Below are 24,836 nucleotides of genomic sequence, written 5' to 3'. Positions count from 1 at the left end.
GAAAGACTCTAGGAAAATCTTAAACTTAGCCCCACCCACCCACCCGTTCTCTCATTTTTTTTCTTCTGAAATAAGAAATAAATCTTATGAGAAGTAATACAACAACAAAAAAATTACTTAGTGGTAATTTGGATTAGTTCCCACTCCCACTCTACAAAAGAACATAAACTCCGCCCACCCACCCGCCTCCTTTCGGTGATTCATTTCATCTGCTCTGAATGAAAGGTAGATCATATGCAGAAATAAAATTATTCACTAGAACGAGAAGAGGGGGCTTCTTTTTAATTTTAAAACATTGACATATCATTGGACTATTTTAGAAAAATGCAAGAAATTTTAGAAGAAATGAAGACGAAAATAACTTGTGGAGGAAATTTATTAAAATATCTCATTAGGTAGGTTTCAAAGCTGGTCAAAAGCAAGTTGAGATTTTCGTAAATATGCAAACTCAAAAATTGGGGTTTTACAAAATGTATCTAAAAATCCAGGGAAAATTATAAAATATAGATCTCGAAGTGATGTTTCCAAAAATATAGCGTTTTTATAGACCCAAGTTAAGATTTTAAAAATATTTACCCTGAAAATATATATTTTTTTAATTTTAAATTTTAAAAGAAATGGGGATGAAAATAACTTCTCAAGATCGAAATCTACAGAAGAATCTCTTTAGATAATTGTTAAAAGGGGTACAAAATAACTTCAGATTTTCATAAATGTGGAGGATTGGAAAATTAGTCTTTTGAAAAATTTGTCTACAAATCCAGGAAAAATTATAAAATATGGATCTCGATGTGTTGTTTTAAAAAATATGGGGTTAAAAATCTTTAATCTGCTAATCATTACCGCATTTTGGCCAGTGCATCGGAGTGTCGATGACCCATCCACTTTGTAAGTTTTTTTCCATTTATGATAAAGTGGTATTGACCCATTAATAATAAGTATTAAGTGCAATAACGTCACATTTTTAAATATGTCTCGCAGCGATAAGGTTATCCAAAATAATTAATTCTTTTCAGCAACATCTTCTCTTTTTTAATCAAGAACAGAAAAAGAAACGTCTACTTATCCATGATTAAACATTTTTATATAATAAATATAATCAACTTTCTAGTAGACCACGTTAATGACGTTAATAGATTTTAGTGGGGACGCACAGACAAATATAATAACGCTTTCATGTCATTTTGTGACATTTATCAGTCTGCTTTAATCACCGACATGCTAAACCCTTTCCAAGGATAACTCGATTACATTTGTGTTGCTCGCCCGATACAAACACAATTCCGTTTTTTTCTTGCTTTCCTATTATTATTCACAGCGACCTCTCAACTCTTGCAGCTGTGTTTCGCATTAACAACAAAACAGTTCAGCATTTTTGGGTAATCATCCAAACACAAACACACCCACACACCCAGCCGTCACATCCACTTTAAGACAAATTTCCTTGGGGTGCTTTAAGACGCACACTTCCTGATTCGATAAATTACAAAGAACGACGTTAACTATACACAACGAACAACAAGCAAAATTCGTGCAATTAACAACATCACTCGAAACGACTTATTAGCAAACCACGAAACTTGACACTGCTCCCGTTTTTCCTTTTTTTAACGAACGCGGAATTCCCGATAGTTCCGGAAGGAAAATCGTTTACACAACAACCGCACTTCGCATTCCGCCCCCAAAAAACCTCTCGGCAAAAAGCAAAGCAGAAGCAACCCTTCCCTGTCCGTACCACCCCTTGTTCAACAAGCTGAAAAATCGAGCCGAGATCCATTAGCTTTTCCGTGTCATTCCTATGACGGGTTATGTAGCTTCCAAGTGTCGCGACATGCCGCCGGCTGTGATCAATAACGAGCAATTTCCATCGTTTTTCTTGTACGTTCAGGGGAATTACGCCTGCCTTTTCCGCCCGATTTGCCGAAAAGTTCCTGTGTATCCGAAATTGCGACCTGGAGGGGCGAAAACAGGCTGATTCGAGGGAAAGTTTGGATTTAACACTTACACTAGTGTTTGCTTAAATGCTGACAAAGTAAACAGACGAATAAATAAAGTGTAAATACATTTAAAATTGTTAATCCGGAACAAACAAATAATGAACAAAATATTAAGATTGAAAATTTAATAGCCACTGAAAAAGAATTATTAGCGCAAATCGAGTGTTTGGGAAAGTACAACCAAAATTTATTGCAGCAGAAAGATGGCGAAGTTTGTTGTTTAAAAGAAAAAATTAACATTTTTTTACGACAGAAATGGGTGCAGCAAATCAGGCGATGTGGAAATATTTTGGCATTAAATCTAGAAAAATTGTTTTTCAAAATTTCATTTCTAATCCGTCTGATGAATCAAAAAATATATATTTCATGGCAAGTCTGCATTGGTAAATAACAAAATTATGATAATCCCGGACAGGTTTGTTAATAAATATGGTTTACCAAGCAATGAGGTTGACATTAAATACACTGAAAACTTTGCGGAATTTCAAGAAAAGAAAAAAAAAAGAATGCGTAGACCAAATTTTGTACACTGACTTCTTCTACAAGACATTCCCATATTTTGGAAGCAAGTTATACTTACAACAAAAAAGTCCCGCAGAATTATTTCCAACTTTCTGAAAACTTCGTCATAAATATAAAACATGATTTTCATAGTGATTTGCCACTACATATTTAGCTGAAAACTGAAAGTTAATGTATAATTGTGTTTTTTGGTAATATAATCTACTGTCATGTTCTACGAGGAAGAGGTAAATATGAAAGTCTGTACCTGCCTTCAGCTATTGCTATTGTAATAAAAGGGATAATCCCCTGTCGAGTTCTCCGCCCTGACCAGGCTTCTTACTGACAAATACACGGCGGAGTTGATAAACTAATGAAAAAATAAATATCCTTTTGAACGAGTACTGCATCATTTCTCAAATATTTTCAAATCCGACCTTGCACTTTAGCAGGTACGTCAACAAACTCGATCCCTTTTGGGGTACTGGGAAGGTACTGAAAAACTACCGGCAACTACTGGAAAATTAGAAGTGGATGTTCCTTTATTAATGATCAGAGCTAAAGGCATGAATAAGGAAACTTGGAATTTGATCTTCACCTGCAGTGTTTTTGATGGTGAAGGTTGACATTATTGTAAGAAATAATAAATTAACCTCGGAATTACCTATATGCAGAGAAATTTGGCATTATATGCAAAAAATTGTTAAAATCTGCAAGAAATATATGCAAAATATGCAAGAAAAATTACTTGTTGTCTTTAATACAAATAGGTCATCTTAGCTGAATAACCCTGTATTTTATAATTTTACTAGCTGACCCCGTGAACTTCGTTTCACCTACAATTTAATTTTGAATCTGCAAAACCGAATGTTTTGAAATCTTGCAGATGTCTTAAATATATGATAAACATAATAAATTTTGATTAAAAATATATTTACTTATCCCCTCCAAAAAATTGATGACGTCAGCCCAAAATTTTGCCAAATGAACCCTATCTATGTCCAAAATAGGATGAGACTATATTTGTGATTTATCATTCCATTCACACTTTTTGGTATTGCTTATAGAGGGTGTCTCAAAAAAATTAATCACTGAGTCAATTTATTTTATTGATTGAATCAAGAATTGCAAAACTGAATTTTGAAATATTGCAGACGTTCTGAAGTTACTGTTTGACATGGTAGGTTTTTAATCAAAATATATCTTTATCAAGTCCAAAAACTTGAGACGTCATCTCAAGATTTTGCCGAATAAATCCTATCAAAAGTGTGCAAAATATCATCAGTATATGTTCGTAATTTATCATTGCATTCATATTTTTCAGATTTGTTTTTACAATGACTCAAAAAAAATGTATGGATCAGTCAATTTATTTTATTGAATAACTCAAGAGTTGCAGAAATGAATACTTTGAGATTTTGCAGATGTTTTAAAGTTTTTCAAAACAAATCAAATCAAATACCTTTACTGATGTGACAACCACAGTTTTACATAAGTCAAAATTCCAAATTAAATACATAATGCCGGCTTAAAGTTACATAACATTATTAAAATTAAAATTACAGAGAAAGTAATCCTCAAATGAATAAAAACAATTTCTAATGACAAAAGACCGTACTTGTTTTTTAAATTTGGGCAGTGGCAAAATACGGACATTTGGTGGCAACATATTAAAAAATTTAACTCCGTAGTATCTTGTACAGTTTTGAGTGCATGTTAATCTATTGTGTTTCGATATTAAGTTGTTTCTATGTCTAGTATAATACATATGGGTATCAGCATGGCAATAGTAGTCTTGAAAATTTTGTTTAACGTACACTAAAAAGATATATAACGAAGGAAAAGTCATAATCTCTAAATTAATAAAACTCAGTCTACAATCGGCCCTATAGTTTAATCCAGACATCACCTTTATTACCCTTCTCTGTAACTTAAAAATTAAATGTCTGATGTGAGAATGTCCCCAAATCAAAATACCATAGAGCAACGTGGACTGAAACAAAGCAAAATAGGCAGTTTTTAATATTGTCAAGGACACCTTGTCTTTTAGTTGCCTTAACAGAAACGTAACTGACGATAATTTGTGAGAAACAGCAATCCCCTGTGCATTCCAATTTAATTTATGATCAATATTAATGCCTAAAAATAAAGTATGGTCAGAAAACATACTACTGTATTTAACAGTAGAGGTTTTCAGTGAAAAAAGCATTCTGACGGTTTTATCTTGATTTATTGAAAGTAAATTATTGATAAACCATTCAGTAGCTCTCATCTGCGTGTCCCTATCCTGCATTAATACGTCGTTATACTCATTGTTACTATTTAGAAGTGAGGTATCATCTGCAAATAGTGTACATTTCGTATCTTGTAAATGTAACGGTAAATCATTAATGTAAATTAGAAAAAGTAAAGGGCTCAGGACGAATCCTTGGGGGACCCCTTTTCTAATGGTTGCAAATTCCGATAGCTCCCCATTGTAAATTACTCTTTGCTACCTATTTCCTAGAAAGGACGATATTAATCTAAACTCTCAGGAAGTAAATACTAGCAATAGAGTTTCCGAATCAATACAGAGTGGAACACGCAGTCGAAAGCTTTCCTCATATCTAAAAAAGTCGCGGAAGGAACTTTACCTTGGTGTAAACAATCATTTATTCCATCTACAAAATCAATGGTGGCATTTGAACTACTTTTTCCAGTTCGAAAACCAAATTGGTTTCGACAAATCAGATTATTCTGTTCTAAATATGAATTTAATTGAAGATATAAATTTTTTTCCAATATTTTAGAGAATATCGGCAAAAGGGAAATTGGCCGGTAGTTACCCATATTATTTTTTTCACCCTTCTTAAAAATCGGAATGACGGTAGCTATTTTCAGACAATTGGGAAAGGTAGATCTTACTATACAATTGTTTATCAATTTTGTCAGCGGGGAGATTATCACAACTTTAATACTTTTTATGAGATCCACACTGATACCATAACAATCATTAGCTTTACTGTTACGTAATTTGTCTATTACCTTATTTCACGAACATGGGTACAAGATACTACGTTGAACTTAAAATAAGATCTTTCATGATTACTTTCACAATCACTATTTGAACATAATAAAGAACCAGGATCACAATTGGGAGGAGACATATTATTGACTATACTATCTGCTATGTTGTTAAAATAATTATTAAAGTCCTTAGCATTTAGATTACTTTTGTTGGAGTCATGATTTATATTAACACTGTTATTTTTATTTTTAATGACCTCCCAAGTAGCTTTGACACAGTTTTTAGAATTTTTTATATATTCATCATTAGCCTTTATTTTTGCTAACCTAATTTCATTTTGATATAATTTCTTTTGGGTAATCATAGCTACTTTTACATCATCGTTATTTGTAAGTAAATATAACTTATGTAAAAAAGACAATTTCTCTTTTATTAGTCTAAGTTTATCATTGAACCAACTAATTCTTTTGGGATTATCCGCCTTAATAATTTTTACAGGAAACGAAAGATGATAATAATGTAAAATGATATCAAGAAATCTCTGAAAATCAGCATTTGGATTACTGTCAAATTTTTGAAGCTCAAAGGTCTAATCTACACCATATAAATAATGATATAAATAAAATTTTCCAAGTTTGGTTATAGGCCTTATTTGTGTATAATAGTTCATAACTGAATAAGTTGAACAACATACCTATGTGATCAGATAGACCTAAATATAGAGGATCTACTTGAAATTGAAAACTGATATTAGTAAATATATTGTCAATACCATTAGACTCTCTTGCATTGAAATGTACAGTTGGTATGAGATTATAGCTTAAAAATAAGTCGCATAGTAAAGTTTTCTTCATACTGGTAGAATTAAACAGTACATTAAAGTCTCCACCTATAATAACATTTTGATGGTGTTCTAATTTACTTAATAATTTATACATAATATCTATAAATAAATTGAATTCCCCTGTCGGAAGACGATAAATGTCGACAATTGTTACATTACTATCAATTAATTTAATTGCTGAAATTTCACATACCTTTTCTATCGAAAGTTGTTCAAGATTACACAGTCGTATGCATTTTAAATTTTGAGCTGTAAAAATAATAGATCCACCATAATTTTCTTGATCTCTTGAAAAACACGACTGAGCTGTAAAATTTTCAATTTTTAACAATTCACATTCCGTTTTTGAGAACCAGTGTTCACAGATGCATAACACTGAAATGTAGTCATAGATAGTCAATAGTTCAAGTGCTCCTATTTTATTGCGCCTGGAGCAAATATGTACAAACCGTATTTTCATTTTATTTTTTACTTTGCTGGTGACGTTGCCTTGACTGTTTTTACTAAAAAATTGAACCTCCTAACACATACTCCTGGAGGCCAAAAGTTAGGTAGAGACAGATTTGCGCATAGTGAAACAGGGACTCCAATTATGAAAGCAGAGTTGTTACCCACTGTATGAAGTTTTTCTACAATAAAATCCTCATCCGGATATTCTTCTTTGAGACAGTTGACTACAGTATTTTCGGTGGCATTTTTATTGCTGATTCTTCCTACATACAACCATGCACGTTTAGTTGTACCAATAAGAAGTCCTTTAGAACGATCTTCAATTGCTGTACTTATATTAGCTATCTGCTTCTTTTTTCTGTCACGTTTGTAAGAGACTTCTTTCCAAGGAATATCCTTAGGGACATCAGAAATCGTATTATTGTTTTCTACTGCAGTTTTAATTATCCTTGTAGCCTGGACTTTTCTTGAATGGTCTTTATTATCTGTTACTGGATTATCTGGTTTTGAATTGTCCTGGTTTTCTTAAACAGCTAGTACATTTTGAGAGGATAACTGAATCTGTTTATCCAAAACATGTTGGCCAATGACTGATAGGTTGTTGGTGATTTTCGTAAGCGTTTTTAGGTTAGATTTCTTTGGTTCACTATTATCAGATGTAGCGAACTCATCTTTTTCCGTGACGAATCTGATAAGTTCGATGTTCGAGTCTCGCAAATTCCTAACTTCAGTTCTTAGTTCTTTAAGTTCTGCTAGCAAATCTTCTGTTGCCTCATTTACAATTACACTAATCGCCATCTTAAATTCATGGCTTCCTAATACATCCGCTACGATTTCATGGATGTTAGCCGAGTCACAGTCACCTTGGTCTACCTCATGCAAACAGGATTTTTCACATGAAGGGCTCTGTTTAGGCAAGAAAGATGAAACATAGAATCACATTTCTTGCAACTAACTGGATGAGCCACACTTCGACCACATTGTTTGCAGCTATTTGATATAAAATCAGCAGAATTTATAACGCGCGAAGACGCTGTTAATTTGTTCATGGCGCACGCGTAATCTCGGGTAATAAGTTATTGTAAGCATGGTAAATTGTTAAGAATATTTATTTATTCCTCCCAAAAATCGATGGAACAACTCACTCGATTTTCGCAGACAATTTTGGGAATACAATACAGTTTATTTTTAGATTATACTGCACCAATCCAAGGTGGTATACGTGTTGGTCGTAAATGTTGATTAGGTCATCACAAAATTGTGTGAAGAAAAGACTCAACTCGAAAACGCTGAATATGTTTCACTATACTTTTGGTGCGAAGGAAGTTCTGTCGAAACAACGTTCCATCAATTTTTTGACAATGGTTGATATAAATAAAATTCAGTAGATGCTCATACTCGAAATACGAAGTATCTACTCGAATATGATATCAAAAAAATTTCTAGTTTTTCTAGATGATGCTAATACTTCAGTAGATAACAGTTGATGCTCAAGTAGCATCTCGATACAACAAAAAAGGTAAACAGTGACAGTGTTCAACCATCAAGGCAAAAATCGAGTCACCAAAATATAAGCTAGTGTGGGGTTGACACCTTGAGATGGAAATTTCTATGGCCAGTGTTGGAAAAAACGCACTGCACAATTTATGCATAAATAAAAGTTAATTAGGTACCTGAAAAGTTTTCGATATTCCCTCTCCTAATGTGTTTTTCAAACTGAAACATGAAAGTCGCCATGTTTAGTCAAAATTCACTCTTACAACGATCCTACTCGTTTTCCAAGCTGCTTCACAGACAGCTCAGTCATTTGCCACACCGATGCTCATTTTTAGATTAAATGGTTTAAATTTTCACAGTCAATCAAATTTGTAAATTTTGTGTTGAGAATTTTAAAATATTGAAAATTTCAAGTTAAATCCTCGAATAACGGTAAAGTTTGAGGTTTTGTCGAAACCAACAAAGTGAATATAGGTAAATAGAATGGCAGATCAAAATTAATAAGAAACTTTCGCAATGTGTAACTAAAGTCAATTTAACCAAGACTTTTCTTAAAATAAACGACGTTTTTTTACGAAAAAACAAAGAACGATTTGAAATGCAATATACCTTTCACAAACGTACAGAAGAAATAGTTTTGTATGACACGTCAATTAGACGACAGGTCCGTCAGGAACGCCAACTATTGAAATTAATTCAAAGTGGCGATTCCCATACAAAATTTTTTGATTTTTTAGCTGTTCTTTTAAGTTTTCCCTATTTTTTTATTTATAAACCATCCCCGTAATATAAAAAATTCTTCAAATCGGTCAAGCCGTTTTTGAGTTTTAGCGAGACTAACAGGAAAAGCAATTGATTTTTATTATACAGAAGATTAAAAAATGGGGGTTGGTGGTAGAAAGGTGAAAATTTTGGGTTATGTGTATTTTTTGATGCCAAATCTTAAAAAAAAAAATAAAAAATTTTGTCCAAAAAATAAACAAACATTTTTTAGGGTGGGTTACTCATGTCACTTAGGGGTATAAAAATTGTTTACAAAAAATTTCAAACAAATCGGTCAACCCATTTCGGAGGAGTTCGGTTACAAACACTGTGAAGCGAGAATTTTATACATAATGCATTATTATTTTAGAACAAATTTCATTACCATAAAACAGATTATACTGAGTCGACCTTAAAAGATAGACATATGCTGTCTGGGACTTTTCTTTAGAACTTTTAGAGGGGAACAATTTGGCAAACATGATTAATGAATGAATAATAATAATAATAAGTTTATTGCCCAACAGTTCAAGCGAACCCAATTACAGAGCAATGAATGAATATAACCTAATAACCTAATATTATTCTAGAGAGTGACAAAAAAAAAACAGAAAACCGAAACTATAAACTACACTTCCATGAAGGTTAAATAAAAGTAAAAGTATGTGTGCTTATATATAAATGAATAACAAAACAAAAGAAATAACAAACCAACTTTAAATAATAATAATAATAGTAATAGTAAAAACAGTATTTGACACAAATTCAAATTAGTAGAAACAACAACTAATAGGTGTAATAATTTAATTAACTACTATTAAAATAAAAAGCTATTACCTTCGTTTTGAATTGTTTGAAACTGTGTGAAAAGATATCCAAAGCCTTAAAGTTCTTATTAAAAAGGGAACACATTATATTTAAAGGCGATTTCATTAAAATATTTGTACGAGCTAAAGGAACATAAAAAGGCAGATCACTTCTGCAATTTAAGCGTGGAACATGAAAGCAAATTTTTCCCAATAACTCGGCACAATCAATCCTTGAATGAATTAATTTAAAGAAAAATAAAGTAATGGCAACTTCTCTTCTGCTAACTAATGATAACATGTTGAAATCACTTAGCAGCAAAGCATTATCAATTCTTCTATCAGGATAAGTACCGTATTTTCTAAACCATACGTATTTCATGAATTTTCTTTAAATGGACTCAATGACATTTATGTAGCATTGATATAATGGATTCCAAATAAGACAACCATACATCAGACATAAGATAACATATGCCTCGAATAATATCTTAATAGTATTTAAATTATTGAAGTTTTTACATTGCCTTATTATAAACCCAAGTAAAGAAAACGAACGTGCAACAATATTATTGATATGGCATTGAAATGTAAGTTCTGAATCAAATCTGATTCCCAGATCTTTTATGACATTACATCGAGGTATGATTTCGTTATTGACTGAATAATCAAATTTGTGTAATGTTTTCTTACGAGTAAATGATATGACTTTACATTTAGTGACATTCAGGGTAATTTTATTTAAGGAACACCAATTGTTGAATTGATTCATATCACTTTGAAGCTGATGTGCATCCTCAGTTGTTCTAATAATGTGATACATTTTAGCATCATCCGCGTATATTAATGATTGACTCTTGAAAATGGTAGGCAAATCATTCACAAATAAAATGAAAAGTAGCGGACCAAGATTAGCTCCTTGTGGAACTACTGATGTGACATCGTAGATATGAGAAGAGTGACCATTATAAAAAACATATTGCGATCTGTCTGATAAATATGAGCGAAGTAAATTGAAAATATTGCCACAGTAATACCATTAAGTGATCAAGGCGATCACAAGCTTTCGCAAAATCTGTACAAATGACGTCTACTTGGGACCCATTATCAATAGCTTCTGTCAGAAATTGGGAAAAACAAGCTAAATTGGTTATCGTTGAGCCCCCATCAACAAATCCATGCTGCTGCGGAGAGATATATTTTCGGACATGAGGATAGATAAACGAATACAGAACAACTTCAAAAACTTTTGAAAAGTTATTTATTATTGATATAGGACGGTATTTATCTATTTCAGCATTATTACCTGATTTGAAGATTGGCGTGACTTTCGAGGTCTTCCACTTTTTTGGGAATGTACCAGTAGTAAGGGCAACATTAAAAATTGCTAATAAAGGTTGAACAAAAATATTTTTACAATCGTGTATCATAAAACCTGGGATTTGGTCAGGCCCAGCAGTAAAAGAATTTTTGATTTTATTGAAAGCAACTAAAACTCATTGTGAGTAATGCTAGATATAGATAAAGAAAGATAATCAGACGAAGGCACTGGAAAATCTGTTGAATTCTGAGAGCAAACATTGGACGACTGAAAAAATGTGGCAGATGCGTTGACGATGTCTTCTGGAGAATTTAAAGAAACGTTATTAAAAGTCATTTTTCCGGGTATGCGTGTTTGACCTTTCATTGATTTTACATACGACCAGAATTTTTTTGGGTCCTGGGATAGATTATTTTGAATGGAATTCAGATATTCTTTATAAGCTAGAGATATTTGGTTTTTAGTAATAGTACGATAATGTTTAAATTTGACGTAATAGGAGCTATCATTAGTTTGTTTATATTTATTATGATAACAAACTTTTAATTTAATGTTATTGATAATCACAGAATTGAACCATGGCGGAAACTGAATCTTATTGAATTTATTTGGATAAATTGGGACATGCTTATCAAAAATATGATATAGGGCGTTATAAAATTGATCTACCATACTATCGACATCAACACAATTATTTAGAAAGGACCAATCTATATTTAATAATTCCTGATATAAAGAAGGATAATCAGCTCTCTTAAAATTGTATAGTTTTACACCATTTGGTCTAGTGGAAGGGAAGTTACTAAAGTTGTCAACAATGAAGTCAATCAAAATCGAAAGAGCCGGGTGATGGGTGTCTTCCGCAACCACAGGACTGCAATCATGTTCAACCCGACAATGGACATTGGAAAATACAAGATCCAGTAATTTGTTTGAGGCGTTTTTCACACAATTATATTAAATAAAATTCATAAAACTACAAAAATTATTGAGGGTATGTGCCAAGATATTGTCATTATTTTGAATAAATTGGGGGATGTTAAAGTCTCCTAAGATCAAAATATTATCTTCTTTGTTGAAAAACTCCTCAAAAAAGTTACAAAATATCATCAAATCATCACACGTTGGAGTTCTTGAGAAATATACAACAAATACATAAAATATCGAATTTTTAAGCCAACATTTACATCCTATAATTTCAATTATTTCTATATTACTACGTAATTGAGCTAAGTCAACAACTTCGGCAATTATGTGAGATCGCAGTGCTAAAAGGACACCACCACCTCTAGATATATTTAACTCTTGATAATTACGATCGTTTCTAAAGATATTATACAGGCGAGAAGAAACAATTTCAGAATTTGAGATAGAACTACATAACCAAGTCTCAGATATGGCGATGATGTCATAACTTAAATCTAACGTGGCATTAAAAAATTCATTTGATTTATTTCTTATACTACGCACATTTTGGTAATATAGTGATATAGAAAAGTTGGGCCTTACTTGTTTAAATTATTTGAATCTCTGTCATTGGAACGTTTGTTCGCTACCATAACATTCCCCTGATATATTTTATAATAAGACCTTCCTCACCCCCATTTTTTCTTTCTTGTAATTCTTGTCTGATTTTCTTGTAGTAACTACGTTGTTTTGGTGTTTTGTCCAGTTACACTCTAACATTTTTATAAATTTGATTTTCATTAATGATATCACGATTTTTCCTTATCCCGCGTAAAAGCTTTACCACTTGCTCACCATTTTCTAGGTAAACCCTCATCGGGCGTGGGGCAGCACGAGTGGGTTCAAATCTGCCTATTCGATTACATTTGGAAGAAATAATATCTGAAGTTTCACCAAATTGAAATAAGAAATTGTTTACGTAGTTCTCATCACTAACTTTTCTGTCTGCAGAGGACATATTAGAAGCCTGTTCAGGAACTCCAAACATAATCAAATTGGATTTTCGAATTTGGCGGTCGGTGACTTCCTGCACGACTTCTTCAAATTCGATAGCAGATGGTGTTTCTTTAACTTGCGATAGCTGATTTTTTAATAATTCCACGGACTGTGATAACTTATCGATTATAATCTTTAATTCTGGAATAATTTCACAACATTTGCATTTGGATGCATTGGCATTAGTAGAGTTGAGTCCACGACACTCCAGACATTTCCAGTCCAAGCCTGATATGGTCTTCATTAATTCAAACTGAGCTTTTGATATATCCAAGCATTTGATATGATTATGCACACCACAAATACAACATTTCAAACTCGGAACTGTAGGCGTAATTGCTGTGTTACACTTTTTACACGAGGACGGCATCTTTATAGTTTATAATAATTAAATTCTTACGCAAAAAGTCACTAATACGTCACCTTAGAACTGGTTTGCCGCATATCCAGATCGCGTCCGAGGGATTTTCGCCTCTACTGTTTGGTGCAGATTTGCCGCATGTCGCACTTGGGCGAAGCGAAACATGGTTTAGATTCAATGCTGATTTGCCCCATGTCCAAGCAGAAATCGATACAGTACCGTTATCCGTTTTTACGTAGGTACTTCTTTGCTCTTTTGCATTTCAGCGTTAGGTTTGGGGTTGGGAAAGAAATCGTATTCAACTTCACGCGCAGAACAATAAGAATAATGTGAAATAAATAAAAAAGAGACTTAACAATTTTGATGAATCTGAAATTAAAAAAAAGCAACTGTAATTTGTGCAAATCTTTTTCTGTTATAGATGTTACAAATATTTTCAAATTATTAGATTCGAAATTTTACAAATTTAAATTTCAAATGGATTTGTTGCTCGTTAAACAAATAATTTAATTTTTTACTTAACAATAACATTTTTATTTAATGATTTCTCGGGAATGATTGAACTTATTTTCTCTAAAATTTTAGTCAACAAAATTCATAATGCTGCATACCTGTATTCTTCTTTGTGGAAATGATATTTCCACATCAATAATTACAGATAATAATAGATACATTTTTCAGAGATAATTAAGATTAAGATTTCTTAATCAACTTCACGCGCAGAACAAGTAATACGGCAAGGACTAATAATGTGAAATAAATGAAAAATTGAAACGATATTAGAAATCGCGTGGTGAAGTAGTTAACTAAGTATAACGAACAATGAATGTTAAGTTATTGATGTTTTGATTCGATTTTTTCTAAATATTTTTAAAATAAAGAGACTTATTTTTCTTTATTTTTATATAAAATCTACATTTGATAAAACTGATTGCAGTCATTCATTTTACCTAAAAATTGTAGAATCCAAATATTGCATTGTTAATTTCCATTGTTAAATGGTGAATTGTGGACGAAATACGGAGTACCAAATTTAAATGTGTTTTACAGAAAGGAATTATTTTTACAAAGGACAATAAAATGATATTTTCTTTGCATTGGTGGAGTAATGGCGGCTCGTTGACTCGCTGAAGTCCTACTAAAATTGCAGCTTAATATGTAATTTTTTTATATAAAATATTCAAACTAATAAAGAACACTCGGGTAAAAATAGGTTGTTGTCTTAAACAATTAGATTCCAGTATTTTATTACATTACGTGGATATAGACTACAAGTAGCTATTGTCGGGCAACCAGAGAAAATTAGCAGTGATACTATTTAAAACTGTAAATGCAGTATATTTGGATTTGGAAATAAATCATTCGTTTCCATGTCTTATGTATCAGTGACAATTATGTTGACTGCAACCCAAATCTATTTGATTACCCCTAACTCCATAATATCAGTACTTAATATAGTTATACGCTTTTCAGTTGAAAATGAAAGAATTATTTGTACTGGTAGTTGTAAACAATTGTATAAATATTTCCGTTGGATTCCTTTGCGAACTCTTTGTCAATTATTATTTATGATACTATGGTATAATCCCAAACTGTTTAGAGAAGAAAGGGAGGCTGTGGTGTGCGCACGTAAACTTGTCCTATTTCTTTCCAATACATTAGCTCTATATATTAGCTCTCTGTCTATCATCTCCTACGTGCGCTTATCATAGACTCCTTTTATCTAAAAAGTATGCAGTATTTCCCGCGCAAACCAGCAGTCAGATCTCTAGATTGCCTGGCCTCGTGATTTGTCACGTATTTTTAAATAACATACAGTTTTCTAAATTTTCTGAAGTACTACTAAACTACAAAAATAAATAAACGGGTACATTATATTCTCAAATTATAACTCCGAATTAAACATGCAATGTGAAAAGTTAATGCCGTGAACCCTACTAAGTATAAATTAAACGTCATTGTTTGCTAACTACATAATTGATTAAACTTATTACTTTAATAAGGTAAGGTATTAAACTAGACAGAGACTTGAATACTTTTTTTTACTAATTTTAATAATTCTTGTAAATGAGTAGATATTTAATAATAAAGCAATACATATTATTATACGCAAAAAATGTATTTGCATGCTTTTGCATAAACTTCCTGCACTTATAATTTATGAACAGTATTTTGGACGATGCCCAATTATTTGATAAATAATAGTATGTTGATGTAAAAAGAGTATCATTACATTACTTCAAATTCTTTTAACTTCCTTTATGTAGTATATCCTGTTTCTAAATCTCAAAAAATTAGGGTTATGGTAATTCAATTCAATCTGGGTGCTTAGGGTAAAAACTCAATAAACAACAAATGAAAAAGTATGTTATTTTTAAAAATTTATATAACATTTATTGCTGTAAAAGTTGGAGATGACGTTATATGATGGGGAGGATGATTACAAATGTTGGTCAGCGTTTTATCGACCGGAAACGAGAGACCTATGTTTTCGTATTATAGGAGTCATGAAACGTTGAGAAGCCATAAAAGTAGCCAGTCGCCCGATGAACTTGATTACAATACTTCCTTAGCTTACGCTCGAGACATAAAAAAAAATAAACAATAACATTTAGATTTAATAGCTTTTGATATCTGGTATACCTAAACAGTGAGTGAATTTTATGTGGCTATTATTACCATTACATATAACCATCCACTTAAATTAATTGGTAAAAAAATTTACCCATAAATAAGTTATTGTAAAGTTAGTTTTATTTACACGCGTATAATTGCACAACAATAATTGTTAGACAAATAGAATGAAAAAGAAACGCAATGTCATATTAAAAATCAAATTACTCGTTTCGATGTAAAGTACCTTATATAAGTTAACAACATACATCTATTTAGTTATTATAGGTAAAATTCTAATACGGAATTTATTCTTGAAGTAAGTCGTAAATTGTAAATATCTATAAATTCGGAAATAATTCTTTTTAAAAGATACAAGTCAAAAATGTATTAGGCATGATTGTCAAGAAACATTCCAATTCTGTTTCAAATTTGCAAGCATTTTATGTCAAAAGCTGATTTTTGTAAACGTTCCAGTAATAAATTTCAAAGCAAAATCCACCTAAACAGATTTTGCTTCGAAATTTTAATTTTCATATTACTTTTACGTTTTAATTCAAAAAATTAAAAATGTATCTATTATTTGTGATTATTGATGTAAAACTATCGTTTCTACAAATAAGAATACTACAAAAAATTGTGAACTCTTTTACTGGTATGCAACGTTATAAATCTTGTTCACTAAAACTTTAGAGAAAATAAGTTCAATCGTTCCCGAGAAAAAATTAAAGAAAAATGTTACTGTTTAGTAAAAAATTAAATTATTTGTTTATCGAACAACAAATCTATTTGAAATTTAAATTTGTAAAATTTCGAATCTAATATAATTTGAAAATATTTGTAACATCTATAACAGAAAAAGAGTTGCACAAATTACAGTTGCTTTTTTTTAATTTCAGATTCATCAAAATTGTTAAGTCTCTTTTTTATTTATTTCACATTATTCTTATTGTTCTGCGCGTGAAGTTGAATACGATTTCTTTCCCAACCCCAAACCTAACGCTGAAAAGCAAAACAGCAAGGAAGTACGTAAAAACGGATAACGGTACTGTATCGATTTCTGCTTGGACATGGGGCAAATCAGCACTGAATCTAAACTATGTTTCGCTTCGCCCAAGTGCGACATGCGGCAAATCTGCACCAAAGAGTAGAGGCGAAAATCCCTCGGACGCGATCTGGATATGCGGCAAACCAGTTCTAAGGTGACGTTATATAGCCTACATGTAGATACGATAAATGGACTATCCAACACAAAAAGATTTTTTGAATTCGAACCAGTAGTTTCTGAGATTGGCGCGTTCAACCAAACAAACACTTCAGCTTTATAATATAAGTATAGATTGATATTTTGTTGAGGATGAAAATTCATCCAAATTTTCAAACATTTTACTTAATCACCGCAAGTAAATTACTACCAACCTGAAGCAAACCCAGAATGTGATGGCGAACGGCGAGGGTACCCAATTGACACATTTGTAAACTCATTCCACCCAACACAGTACACTAACATAGTTCACAGGCGTACATAAGATTTTTTCTCAGCATACGATAGCCTCTACCCTCCACGTACCACAAACCAGTGCCGCGCCACTGGAACTACCCTGCCACAACCACTTGTACCCCCACCGCTCGCCGTCACATTCTGGGTTTGCAGAGGTACTACATCTCACTAACACCGCTCAGACAGGGATAACGTTATAAGCATGAGAAATACTAACATCTTCAGGTGATCCGCTGCTTTCGAGGCATACCATCTGATAAACCCAAACAAAGCCCTACAGCTAAACCCATGCAATCATCCTCAGAAAGTTGTAAAGTGATCACCCTTTTTGTTCTTTTTTTTTTATTTTTTTTTGTATTCTATATCTATATATTTAAACAATATTAATAATTCACACAATTGTTTCTGTTTCACACAATACTCTGAACTTTGACAAAAATGAGGAATTAAATTATTTTTTCAGAGTAGATACTTAAAAAGTAAAATAAGTTTGTGTTTTGTAATCAATAAATTTCCAAAGAATTCCGAGTATGCTCCTTAACATGAGCTTAAAGCAAGACAAGACACTATATATCGCCGATGTACAAACTTTAGCAACTGAAAGTTTCGCATGGAGATTTTCCTAAAGTAGCTGAAACTTCCACGATATTTGTTTCAGACAGTTGCAGAAGACGGGTCTTTAACAGTAGCGAGTTCAGACAACGTTGACCTCACGGTACGGTCGAAAAGTTTTTGGGTTTCAGTAGGCCGTAACTTAGTCGTGCAGTTGGCACTATTGATTTTGAATTTTTGTTCTCTTTGTTCCAGATTGTGATGTTGAGACTGAGCATGTTGTTGAGCTGCATTTTCATGACAAATACCGCTTTAGACGAGAAACACTTGGCTTCCAACTTTTTATTAGAGAAACGTGAGATTTCCCAAGATTTCGAAAAATATTCCGTCACCTGTTATATCTGCGTCAACGTTTCGGACAATCTTGTTTGCAATCAGTTCGCCATTGACCGACCGTGCAAACCTGGTAAGTTAAAATTGATTGTAAATTTCCGTGTGATGATCATGATGAGGCCCTTTACGCTCGTTGAATTTGGATTTAACGTCGCCGTTGGGTCAACATTGCGCCAATTATTTGCTTCCGTCCCATTTCCACGGGCGTTCGCAAATGTTTCATTTAAAAATCACCTACGGATACAACGGGGATGAAAAAGGGAACGGCGGCGTGGGAGGGCGTCGGGTTTTTGTGTAATTACCTTTTTTTTAATTTTGTTTCGATTTATAACTGCTCGCTTTCGATTAACGTATAAAAAGTTTTGGAAATTTTATGGGGGTGGAGAGCGCTAAACGGGGACGAAGTGTTTTCGGAGCTTCGGGATTAATAACAAAATTTATAAATTTGTATTTTAATTTTTACTGCGACTGTTCGAGTGTTCAGTCACCAAAGTATTAGAAAAAGTTTTCAGAGAAACGGCTACGAAAGTTGTTTACGTTTCGAGTCCCGACAAGCCAGAGGATAAAAGGGAGCTCGGAGAAAAGTCGGGAATTTACGGAACTAATTGAATTCAACTAACACATGACTTAGTTCGGGAATTATAAAAACTATCCAAAGAATAATAAATTTCGAGACGTCTTTCGGAGTTTGGGAATGCTGAAAACAAGGATAGAGTGTTTAATGCAGATGCTGGTCGATTTTCCTTGTCCTCGCCGCATTTGCCGCGACTTTAATCGGTTAAATAAAATTGAAAAGTAGAAATACTCAAGAACTGAAAATCGAAAAATCGAAAGATCACAAAATCGAAAAAATGAAAAATTTGAATTATTAGTCGATTAGTCGATGTTTCAGTTTTTCAATTTTTGGATGTTTGAATTTTTTGATTTCTCGATTTTTCGATATTTCGGCTTTTCAATGATTAGATTTTACGGTTTCTCAGTTCTTCAATGATTCTGTCTTAATTTTTCTAATTTTTAAATGCTAGATTTTTCAATTTTTTTATGTTTCGATTTCCGCATCTTTCGATTTTTCGTCTTCTCAGTTTTTGATTTTTCGGTTTTTTAATTTGCCGATTTTTAACATTTTCGATTTTTCAGTTTTTCAATTTTTCAATTCTTGTCTTTCTCGATTTATCAATATTTTTAAATTTTAATTTTATTCTTTTTAACTTTCGGATTTTTCCATTTCAGGTTATTTTTATTTTCCGATGTTTTTCGACTTCTTGACTTTTTAATTTCTCGATTTCTCGAGTTTTTTCAAGTTTTGAAAGTTTAGATTTTTTGATTTCTCGCGTTTTGGAATTCTTCAATTTACCAATTTTTTATTTTCAAATTTTTTGCATTTTTAAATTTTCAACTTTTCGATTTCCCGATTTTTGGATGTCTCGAATTTTCCATTTCTCGATTTTTCGATGTTTCAGTTTTTCAATTTTTCGATGTTTTGATTTCCCGGTTTTTCAGTTTTTCGACTTTTCGGATTTTCAAGTTTTAGATTTTTCGATTTTTCCTGATTTCAGTTTGGAATTTTTAATTTCCCGGTGTTTCAGTTTCTTAATTTTTCGATTTTCCAATTTTTTGATGTTTTAGTTTTGAAATTTTTTAGTTTTTAAGATCAATTTTTTTCGATTTCTCAATTTTTCGATTTCTGAATCTTCTGATTTTTCAATTTTTTTGATATTTCAATTTCCCGATTTTTCAATTTTTCAGTCCTCAATTTTTCTATATTTTAGATTTTTCAAATTTTTAAATTTTAGATTTGTCGATTTCTTGACTACGATTTTTCAGTTTTTCAACAGTTCAGCTCTAAATTTTCAGTTTTTCTATGTTTCAATTCCCCGATCTTTCGATTTTTCGACTTCTCAGCTTTCGATTTTTCGGTTTTTTAATTTTTCCATTTTAAAATTTTCAGTTTTTCATTTTTTAACTTTCGTATTTTTCCATTTTGGGTTATTTTTATTTTCCGACATTTTTCGACTTCTCGACTTATCAATTTCTCGACTTATCGAGTTTTTCAATTTTTGGATGTTTCGATTTTTTGATTTCTCGCTTTTTTCGATTTTCTTTTTCAATTTTTCACTTTTCCAGTTTTCCAATTTACCAAATTTTCGTCATTTCAGTTTTGGAATTCTTCAATTTATCGATTTTTTAATTTTTAAATTTTTAAATATTTTGTATTTTTTAATTACCAATTTTTCGTTTTTACCTTTTCGATTTCCCGGTTTTTCGCATTTCGAATTTTCCATTTCTCGATTTTTCGACGTTTCAGTTTTTCAATTTTTCGATGTTTTGATTTCACGGTTTATCAGTTTTTCGAGTTTTCGGTTTTTGAAGGTTCAGATTTTTCGATTTTTCCTGATTTCAATTTGGAATTTTTTAATTTTCCGGTGTTTCAGTTTCTTAAGTTTTCGATTTTCCAATTTTTAGATTTCCGAATTTGTTTTTGTTTTGAAGTTTTTCAGTTTTTAAGTTCTTCAATCTTTTTAGATTTTCTAATTTTTCGATATTTTGACTTTTCAATTCCTCAATTTTTCGATTTCTGGATCTTTTTCGCGTCTCGAATTTTCCATTTCTCGATTGTTTGATGTTTCAGTTTTTGAATTTTTCGATATTTTGATTTCGCGCTTTTCAGTATTTCGACTTTTCGGCTTTTCAAATTTTAGGTTTCAGTTTCTTGATTTTTCGATTTTCCAATTGTTAGATTTCCCAATTTTTTGATGTTTTAGTTTTGGAATTTTTCAGTTTATAAGTTCTTCAATTTTTTTCGATTTTCCAATTTCTCGATATTTCGACTTTAGATTTCTGGATCTTCTGATTTTTTGACTTTTTGATAGCTCAATTTCCGAATTTTTCAATTTTTCTATATTGTAATTTTTAAATTTTTTTTGTTTTAGATGTTTCGGTTTCCCAATTTCTTCATTTTTCTAATTTTTAAATGTCAGATTTTTCAGTTTTTTTGTTTCGATTTTTCGACTTCTGAATTCTTGATTTTTCGGTTTTTAATTTTTGGATTTTTAATAAGTATTTCGATTTTTAGTTTTTCAACTTTTCAATTTTTGTCTTTTTCTATTTGTCGATATTTTTTAGATTTTAAATTTTTCTTTGTTTTTTCTTTTTGATTTTGGTTATAATTTTCAATTTTCCATTTTTTAACTTTCGGATTTTTCCATTTTGGGTTATTTTTATTTTTCGACTTGCCGACTTTTCAATTTCTCAATTTCTCGAGTTTTTCAATTTTTGGATGTTTCGATTTTTTGATTTCTGGCTTTTTACTATTTTTCGATTTTCGGCTTTTCAATTTTTCACTTTTCCAGTTTTCCAATTTCCCAATTTTTCGTCATTTCAGTTTTGGAATTCTTCAATTTGTCGATGTTTCTATTTTTAAATTTTTAAATTTTTTGTATTTTTTAATTTTCAATTTCTCGATTTTTCGATTTTTCCATTTTTCGATTTTTTTAAATTTTTGGTTTTGTTCAGTTTTTTAGTCTAAAATTTTCAATTTTTAACTTTTGAATTTTTCGATTTTAGGGTAGTTCTGTTTTTCGATATTTTGCGACTTCTCGACTTTTCAATTTCTCGATTTCTCGACGTTTCAGTTTTTCAATTTTTGGATGTTTCGATTTTTTGGTTACTCGCTTTCGATTTTTCAATGTTAGGCTTCAAAAAATTTGAAAATCTAAAATTTAGATACCGAAGAACGAAAAATCTAAAAATCAAAAAATTTAAAAATTCGAAAAATTGAAAAATTGAGAAATAGAAAAGTCATGAAGTCGAAAAATCGAAAAATTGAGAAACCTCAAAAATCGAAAAATTTAAGAACTGGAAAATCGAAACAGTGGAAAATCAAGAAATGGGAAAACCAGAACATCGATTAAAAGAAAAATAGAAAAATTGGGAATTTAGAAAAGTCAAAAATTGAAAAATCAAAAAATCGAAATATTTAAAAACCGTAAAATTGAAGAGGAGAAACATTGAAAACACGTAAAACTGAAACATCGGAAAATTCAAAAATAGAAAAGATGAAACACTGAAAGATTGGAAAATACAATCGAAAAGTCGTAAAATCGAAGTTTCAAAAAATTGGAAAATCGAGAAATCGGGAAATTAAGAATTGGAAAACGCGAGAAATCAAAAAACCGAAATATTGAAAAATAAAAAAATTGTGAAATAGAAAAATCGAGAAATCGGGAAATCGAAAAATGGGAAAATTGATAAAATGGAAAAGTTGAGAAACTGAAAATCGAGAAATTGGATAGATATATAACAGGAAAATTGAAAAATCTAACAAATGAAGCGAAAAAATAAAAAATGAGAATCTGAAAAATCGAAATAAAAAACAGAGAAATCGGGAAATCAATATACCGAAAAATGAAAACTCGAACTATTGGAAAATTAAAAAATTCTAGAGTTGAAAAATCGAAAAATTGAGATATTGCAAAATTGAAATTTCAAAAAATTAAGAAATTGAAAAGTCGGAAAATCAAGAAATGGAAAAATCTAAACGAAAAATCGGAGAATCCAGTAATTGGGAAATCCAAGAATATAAAAATAGAAAAATTGGAAATTCGAGAAATCAAAAAATGGGAAAATTGTAAAGTGGGAAAGTTGAGAAATTGAAAATTGAGATATTGAAAAATCGAGTAATCAAGTAAATCTAGCATCAAAAAAGTGAAAAATCGAATAAACAAGAAATAGAAAAATCTAAATGAAAAATCGGAAACTCGAGTAATCGGAAGATCCAAAAATACAAAAATTGAAAAACTGGAAGATGGGAAAATTGAACAGAAAAATTAAAAATCTGAGAAATTGAAAAATCAAAATACTGAAAAGTCGTGAAATCGAAGTTTCAAAAAATTGGTAAATCGAGAAATCGGGAAACTAAGAAATGGAAAATTCGAGAAGTCAAAAAACCAAAAAATTAAAAATTCGAAAAATCGAAAAATTGTGAAATCGAAAAATCGAGAAATTGAAAAATTTAAATGGAAAATCAGAAAATCGAGAAATCGGGAAATCGAAAAATGGTAAAATTGATATAATGGAAAAATCGAGGGACTGAAAAACTGGAAAATTGTAAAATCAAAAAATTGAATAATAAATAATCTGAAAAACCTCAAAACTGAAATTTCGAAAAATTCAAAAATGAAAGAAAAACTGTAAAATGGAAAAATTGAAATATCCAAAAATTCAAAAATTCAAAAATTCAAAAATTGAAGAACTGAAGAAATGAAAATTCAAAAAACTGAGTTTATAATATTACAATTTTGTAATATTGGCTTAGCCGTAAATAAAGTATTATTATTATTATAAAAGTCAAATTTGAAAAATTTAAAAATCGAAATATTTAAAAATCGTAAAATTGAAGAGAAGAAAAAATAAAAATACCTAAAACGAAACATCGGAAAATTTAAAAATAGAAAAGTTGAAAAACTGAAAGATTGGAAAATTGAACCGAAAAATAAAAAAAATGAAAAATTGAAAAATCGAAACATTGAAAAGTCGTAAAACCGAAGTTTCAAAAAGTTGGAAAATCGAGAAATCGGGAAATTAAGAAATGAAAAATGCGAGAAATCAAAAAATCAAAATATAGAAAAATTAAAAAATTGTGAAATAGAAAAATCGAGAAAGTGAAAAATTTCAATGAAAAATCAGAAAATCGAGAAATCGGGAAAAAAAATGGGAAAATTGATAAAATGTAAAAGTTGGGAAAATTGAAAAATCGAGAAATCCAAATAACAGAAAAACTGAAGAACCGAAACTATGAAAAAACGAGAAATCTAACAAATGAAGCAAAACAATAAAAAATGAGAAATTGAAAAATCGAAATGAAAAACAGGAAAATTAGGAAATCAATATATCAAAAAATGAAAACTCGAAATACTGGAAAATCGAAAAATCCTAGAGTTGAAAAATCGAAAAATTGAGACATTGCAAAATTGAAATTTCAAAAAACTAGGAAATTGAAAAGTCGGAAAATCAAGAAATGGAAAAATCTAAATGGAAAATCAGAAAATCGGGAAATTGGGAAATCGAAAAATGGAAAATTGATCTAATGGAAAAATCGAGAAAGTGAAAAACTGGGAAATTGTAAAATCAAAAATTTGAATAATAAATGATCTGAAAAATCCCAAAACTGAAATTTCGAAAATTGAAAAATGAAAGAAAAACTGATAAAATGGAAAAACTAAAAAATCTCACAACTGACCTATCCAAAATCTGAAAAATTCAAAAATTCA

At 30.9% G+C, this 24,836-nt stretch overlaps 1 protein-coding gene across 3 annotated transcripts in view; it reads left to right on the top strand.

Annotated features, from left to right (window-relative positions):
- LOC135138396 (ly6/PLAUR domain-containing protein 6B-like) overlaps window positions 1-24,836 on the top strand; it is a 432,620-nt gene that overhangs the window by 350,193 nt on the left and 57,591 nt on the right. For all 3 annotated transcript variants that reach the window (XM_064068366.1, XM_064068367.1, XM_064068368.1), the window contains one exon: window positions 18,430-18,640. In XM_064068366.1, coding sequence (XP_063924436.1) covers window positions 18,436-18,640 — 205 coding nt within the window. In that variant the 5' untranslated portion in view covers window positions 18,430-18,435. The remainder of the gene's footprint in view (window positions 1-18,429; window positions 18,641-24,836) is intronic.

This window comes from Zophobas morio, unplaced genomic scaffold, assembly GCF_036711695.1.
Source record: "Zophobas morio isolate AGI-343-1 ecotype UQ-CSIRO unplaced genomic scaffold, CSIRO_AGI_Zmor_V1 ptg000030l, whole genome shotgun sequence".
Lineage (NCBI taxonomy): Eukaryota > Metazoa > Arthropoda > Insecta > Coleoptera > Tenebrionidae > Zophobas > Zophobas morio.
Note: the sequence above shows the minus strand (reverse complement) of the source record. Positions and strands in the feature narration are given on the sequence as shown.